The sequence below is a fragment of the Numida meleagris genome, chromosome 2, assembly GCF_002078875.1.
Source record: "Numida meleagris isolate 19003 breed g44 Domestic line chromosome 2, NumMel1.0, whole genome shotgun sequence".
NCBI lineage: Eukaryota > Metazoa > Chordata > Aves > Galliformes > Numididae > Numida > Numida meleagris.
The window spans coordinates 130,482,296-130,489,270 of NC_034410.1; the positions used below are offsets into that span (position 1 = coordinate 130,482,296).

Here is a 6,975-nt window from a genome sequence, read left to right on the forward strand (position 1 = left end):
CCTTGTTTGGGTGGGAACACAGGCTGCCAGTGAGGGTGAGGTGCTGAGCTGGCATGCTCAGCACTGGGCTTTTAGGGAAAACAAATGCACAAGCCAAGGGCAAGCCATGGCAAGGCTGGGGTGTGGATACGGTCTCAGCATTGTGCTGTGTGTGGTGATGGCGAGCAGGGGCTCAGTACCCCCCTCCCACCACAGCACCCCACAGCCATCTGCTCACACAGCCACTGCTGCCCACTGCTTCTCTGCTTTTATGGAAATACAAAGCTGGATGGGACACCTCTGTAGGCAAATTTTAAACCTGTGTGGTACTTTCTGTCTGCAACCAGTAGCTCAGTGAGGGGCAAAGATAACCACAGCAACACAGCTCAGCTTCACAGGCTTTTATTTTTTAATCTTTACAGAACGCTGCTGCAATTATAAGGCATCAAATGCACAATTGAAAAGCTCACGATGAACTGTGACATTTTACCCTTTTGTGTGACAAAAAGGAGTTTTACAAGACTACAGCCATTGTTTTATCAGTCAGTAAACTCACTATTCATTACAGACAGATTTCTAAAAGAATTACAAAGATTAAAAAACTGTAAACATATCAAAAACAGTGACAACCCAGCGTAGCATCCTTGGAGAGAGTTTGGGGTTCCCTGCGCCAGGCTGGGCTTCGGGCTGGCAGTGAGGAGGGGGCCCTACCCTTGCCACAGGCCTTACTGCGGGCAGAGCCCCTATCAGGTGATCAGCATCTCCCAAACGGCCTAGCCTCCGTCACAGATTTCTGATTGGGAGAAATAAACTGAGAAAAGCGGTCACTGGGAGCTGTTGGAGCAGCGGGGGCACGGGGAGAAGGCCCAGCTGAGGCCCTGCGACCTCTCCCCAGGGAGGCAGAGGCCAGGCAGAGCCCAGCCACATGCGCTGGCACCCCGGCTAACATATCATGAGGTAGAAGATGGGCAAGTGTCACATTTTGCTGTGAGGGTCGGTCAGGAATAAACTGTTCCTCCTCAATACTCAAACACTGTTTGTTTCCAGAGTGCTACAGGGGGTACGTGAAACCCACTTGGTATGCCCCCAAAATTACATCCTCCAAGAAGGAAGCCCTCCATTGATCCATGCAACAAGTTTAAGTCCAGGCAATTTAAAAAATTGTCCTTACATTTGTATCCTTAAAGCATTTAGATTTTGAGCAAGGGAAATCAAATGACTAGGGTGTAGGAACAGGCTATTAATCACCCTTGGCCTCAGCCTTTGGTACATTTGAGACCAGAGTGATGCAAACAGTTGTCTACCGGGCAGCAGACAAATACGCTCATTTCCTACAACCAACAGCCAGACAGCAAGCATTTAGGTTTCCCTCATTGCACATCATTAGAACCTGAGAATCCAGAGGTTTTATATCACCACCAGCCCACACAGCCTTACCATTTGCACAGGAGTCTTGTTTGGTGATCAGAGAAATGTCCTGAGATTGTTTATCTGCTAAACTCTTGCAGTCCGTTCTCTAAAAGTCTGCCTTCACTTCTTTAGTAGCACACACGAACACCAAAATAAAGAGATTGTGTTACTTCTGTCATTTACTTTTTTATTCCTTACACTTCTGCAGTGTATATTTAGATTATTAGGTTGACTTATGTTTCCTTAAAATGCTCAGGGAATATTTGAGGGTTCATTTAAGTATTGCAGGCTTATGATCTGTGACAGGCATTTTACAAAGTGTCAGAAAACTTCTCGCTTGATAATAATTTACTGGCAGTCTGGGGAACATGCTCTTTTCTAGTGCTAATAACCAGCATTAAAGCATGCCATGGTTCCTACAAGAAATCTGTGATCCTTACACTGTTAGCTGTCATCTTTCTGCAATTATGGAATGTACTCCAATTTTATGCATATGTATCATTAAAAAATAAAAATAATGGCTCTCAAAATCACCAGTCTCTGCAGTGTACGTGAACACAGAGCACAAGGCTTCCCATTAGGGGGTCTGAGGTGACGAAAGGGTTTTTGCCCCTCATGATCTCTATTCCCTGCCTTGTGCCAGCTGCTGCTCCTGCCCGGGTGCAGTCTGCCCTCCTGCTTGGCAGGGTCTTCCCTGTGCTTCTGGAGGACATGACCAGGATAGTGTTCTTGTACCCACAGGGCAAAAGACAGCTAACAATGAGCCTTTCTCCTCCACGTCTTGCTTCTCTAGCAATTTCACTCCTGCTGTCACTGATTCCAATGTGCTGAAGGTTCTCCTTACATAAGTAAGCTACTCCTCTTTCTCACCCTAGAAATTCATAGAATCATAGAATCATGGAATCTTTTGAGATGGAAGGGACCTTAAAAAGCCATCTAGCCTCACTCCCTTGCAATAGACAGGGACACCTGGAGATAGACCAGATTGCCCGGAGCCCTGTCCTGCCTGACCCTGAATACCTCCAAGGACGAAGGCTTCCACCACCTCTCTGGGCAACCTGTTCCAGTGCTTTACCAAAATTCAATCAATTGGCCTCACCAATTTGATCCTGATGCCCTGATGACACGCCCAGAGGGATGTAAGCTCTCCCAAGATGACTGCTGAGATGCTGGCTACTTCCCGCCACCAAAAACACTCTGTATTATGACATAACTGCAAATAACATCTGTTAGGCAGCAGTACCTCCAAACAAGGCTGCTCCTTTAGTAAATAATTAACACAACTAATGCAGCAGCTAGAACGAGTAACAGCTAAGTAGCATCTTTTTTTGCAGGGTCAAAGTTAAAGCCTGAGTACAACATTACGCTATTTACAGCGACCAAAGGCATGAACCCAGAGCGGTGCATGTTCTCCAGCTCTCTGCAGAGGGCAGCCATGCCCAGCGAGCCTGAGGGACTGAGCACAGGCAGGTGCCAGGCACAGGGGCTGCATGTGCCTCCTGCCATGAGCAGCCAGAGAAGAGGGCAAAAGGGACTTTAAAACATAGAACAGAGAAGATACGCAGTTCCCCTGCTACATGTAATGAGGGCTGGAATGGACCATAAACATTCTCATTTGGGTATAAAATACAGCTTTTCCCTTCACTGCTCTGAGTCACACCAGCCAGTGAGAGTCCCCTTTGGCAGCCAGGGTGCTCCAACCCTCATATCAGACTATCCTCCAAAGAAGAATAAGGCAGCAGTCGTGATCTCCACCAGTCACAGCAGACAGGCTAGGAGCACTAGCTGGGATGCAGTGATGTCAGAAGCAGCAAGTCCCATCACCCCCTGAGTAGGAGGACTTCGTGCTATTCTGGACCTTGCGTTGCCACCCCTTCCCTAGATTCTTCTCAGGTATCTCACAGTAGGAAAAAAGTCTCATTCTTCAAATATTTGATATTCATTATATTTGAGATTTAACCCATAGCTGTCAGCAAACCAAGTGTTTCTACAACAATTCCGCAGGCAAGGTCCTTACAGCTCTTCACTCACATTTGGCTTTGGCAGGGGCTAGAACAAATATATATTAGCCACCAGTCACAACAAAAGGACAGCAGTGCATACAACAACCTTTGCTGTTCTTCCTACCATCACAAGAGCACAACTTTAATGCTCCACAGAAACTGTCTGATACTAAAGTAAATACCATCAGTGGTAGAGGTTTTTAGCTACTGTGCCACATAATGGTGACTGATAGTGCCATGTACCCTTGATCATCCCCTATGTTAAGTGAGTGAAATGCCAGCCAGTCCAACAGCCTGATATATAACCTTTGTATTTCCTGACAACTTATTTTTTATAAGTAATTTCGTTTATATTGAATGAGACCCAAAAGCTCTATCCTGACCTTTTCTTTCTGGTAATGAGAAGGCCAGCAGCCTAGTGACAAGAAACTGAAGTTTCAAAAGGATCCATGTGATGCAGACAGGCCCACCATAAGCAAAGCCCTGCAGCTGAGCTTGAATTTCTCCTGGCATCTATACTGAAGGAGAAGTGTTCAGTCCCTGCATCCCCATGCTTTTTTACTCTTTGGATCTTTTGAGACTCCGAACTAGAGGTCAGTTAATTCAAGTGATGGCAGTTTTCATACAAAGACATCTGTCCACTGGGAACTAAACTTCCTTTATATGGGCCACTATAGCTATCAGAAGTTAATGACTATCAATCATTACTAATCTGAACCGAAATGGAACCACTGACCTCAAGCTGAAAGAGCCTTTTGTCTCTCACCAATACCACCATGAGCCATATGGTTCCCTGCCCTTTGCCTCTTATTTTTACATTTTAAATAACCACCACTAATTGCACCATTGCTTGAAAATACAGGAGATTTGTGGTAAGCCATGAATAAGTGGTCTTTTTTACCCATAGATCTCACTCACAGAAAAGAAGGGATAGGCTTAAAATTTAACTATAAAAAAATCTCTCTTAATTAAATATCAGCCTTGCTTCTTAACACGACACCAAGCAGACAGTTAATAATCCTTCTGTAGGCTGCAACAAGCTTCCAAGGTGTCAAGGTCGTTCCTGTTCTATATATGAGAGTAATAAGAAAATTATGTAGGCAAGACACCGAAGGAATGCTTTATGTTAGGATAAAGGAGTTATCTAAAGAATCTACTTGTCAAAAATCTCTTTTTATTCAGTGGTTTTCATTATTTTATATCAATTGCATTTTCTCTGGCAAGTTCTCCCTTTACAAGTGCTCACATAATGCAAACATTCGATTAGAGAGCTCACAAAAAGACCATTCTTGTCAGAAAAACAAATTGCATCACCTGCTATCTTTAGCCACATCTATTTTCTTTAATGAAACATACTTTTTTGTAGAAACGCCGCTATAAAATCATGGCCACACTAATTATCTATGGCAAGCACATCTTCCTCAACTAATGACAGCTCGAGCATATTATCATTTGCACCAGACTTCATTCTGAAATTGAAAGACCCGTAGAGCTTTGCAGACTCCTTGGAGGATGCAAACCTGCTCCTCCGGTACAGCTCCCCTTTCCACATGGACATCATCAGCAGGCTGGAGAGCACCACTCCCCCCAGGGTCAGGAGACACAGCCCAGCAATAACGCAGCGGTCCAGGTGAGCCCCAATCCTGGCGCTCTCATTCTCCAGTCTCTCCATCTCCCGGGCGGCCACCGTGTTGGGATCTACAGTCACGTCTCTGGGTACTACGTAGGAAATGATCACCAGCAAAATCCCACTGACTAGGAACAAAATGGCACTGATGAACCCATAGTCCAAGGATTTCCCAGCTGCTGCCTCTGAGGCAGCGTCATCCTCCTCGGAGACCAGGGAGGGAGAGTCGTGCACCCACTCGTGAGGCAGCTCCCGGCAGGAGCGCTGCTGAGGGGCATCCTGGCAGCCTGTTGGACTGGGGGGACTTCGTGCATGCTCCACGTTTACATTTTCATCCACGCAAGTGAAGGATGTCTCGAGTTCCTGGATGCAGCAGCAGGGTTTCTTCTTCCCTCCGTCCTCTTCCCCCGGATAGTGCTCGGGCAGGTGGCAGGGTTGGGAGTTGTTGGGGGGTGCAGGGTGCTCCTGGGGTGAGCTGCCTGAGCGGGAGGACAGGGGTGCTGGGGTGGGCTCAGCCATGGGGCCCCTCTGCAAGGGCTTGCAGTGCCTTTCACAGCGCAGAGCTGCCACAGCCGCTGCTGCTCTGGGGTCCACCTCGCCCACCTCACGCTGCTGCTGCTGCTGCTGCTGCTGCTGCTGCTCATAGCGAGGGGAGGGCAGGCTCCAGCCGGCAGCGGGGCCTAGGGCACTCTGCCTGCTCTCCTCGGCCAGGTAGAGAAGCTCCATGCAAGCCATCGGCCTCGCCTCGGTGAGCCCTGACTGCTGGGCTACCGCATCCTTCAGCAAGCGCTGCCCCTGGCTCGCTGGAGCAGTCTCATGGTGCTCGAGCTGCCGTATCCCAGAAATCTTCTACTCTTTCACCACCGTTTTGTTAGGGACATGGCTTGTGTCAGCTGTTAAATGATTAAACAAATCCCCTCTGACGTTCATTTCTTTTTGGTCTGCAAATGAAATAGCAGAGGGGAAAAAAACACAACAACAAAGGCAAACCCGACAACCTCCTGACAATACGTTAATGAACCAAAGAGCAGATAACACAAATGTAATACATCGGTCGTCCTCTCCGCTGCTCAAGGGGAGATGACAAACACGATTGTTTTAACCACGAACTTAAAGCCGTAATCCTCTTGCAGATCCAAAATCTATTAGGGAGTCTAATCAACCTTTGACACCAATATCCAATTAAGGCAGTAAGTCATCTGCAGAGCGCAGGATAGCTGGAATAACTATGTAAAATGACAGAGAAAAAAAAGAGAGCTATTTTCTTTCAGAAGCAAGTAACTTCCTCCCCTTCAAATTAAGAATTTTAAACTCAGATAGAGAGACTAATTAGAAAGAAACACGCAAATCCCACACAGCTCAGTAATCCAGGATCTGTATTCTCTGGTGGAAATCTGATAATCCCACGGGAAAAGCGGTGCTTTCCTATAGCAGATCTCCAGTTTGATTATGAGCTTTCGGAATGAAATTATGCCTCAACGACTGATGACTCAAAGACGGATATTACTTCTCATCTGCAATTAATTCGTTATCCCCCCCTGTTCTGCAGCCCCCCGGACAACCCGAGGCCGAACTCCCCGTGTAATCAGGGAGAAGCGCAGCCCCGCGAACGTGTTGCACACGCAGACAACACATGTGCGCCGATGGCAGCGAGGCGATGAGTACGGACCAGGCTCCCACCGCTCTTCCCGGGACCTCAGCGGTCGCTCGATGTAGCGCGCTCGCGGGGAGCGGCGGGATGCGCGCACAAGTGTGTGCCCCGCTGGTGCGGAGCTTGCACCCGCACCCACGCACCCGGCACGCACACGCACACACACACACACACACGCACACACCCGGCACACCACCTCCTGCCCCGGCTCCCACCCCGCGGCACAGCGCAGCGCCGCCCGCCCCTCACACCTACCTGCGGCCACGGCCAGCGCCCCGGGGCTCAGCCGGGCGGCAGCGCCGAGC

The 6,975-nt window shown here is 48.2% G+C and overlaps 1 protein-coding gene across 2 annotated transcripts; it reads right to left on the bottom strand.

The window, feature by feature from the left end:
* TMEM74 (transmembrane protein 74) lies at positions 366 to 6,975 on the bottom strand. 2 transcript variants are annotated; one of them, XM_021388276.1, is made up of 2 exons: positions 6,926 to 6,975; positions 366 to 5,960 (listed from the first exon to the last, which is right to left on the bottom strand). In XM_021388276.1, exon 2 carries the CDS (start codon positions 5,752 to 5,754, stop codon positions 4,786 to 4,788), a length of 969 nt encoding a protein of 322 aa, XP_021243951.1. In that variant the 5' UTR covers positions 5,755 to 5,960; positions 6,926 to 6,975; the 3' UTR covers positions 366 to 4,785. The 2 variants fall into 2 exon arrangements, with proteins under 2 accessions (XP_021243951.1, XP_021243952.1); XM_021388277.1 differs by having other exon boundaries at positions 366 to 6,245.

Coding starts and splice junctions, on each gene's coding strand:
- TMEM74 (XM_021388276.1), bottom strand. CDS start 5,754: ATGGCTTGCATGGAGCTTCTCTACCTGGCCGAGGAGAGCAGGCAGAGT.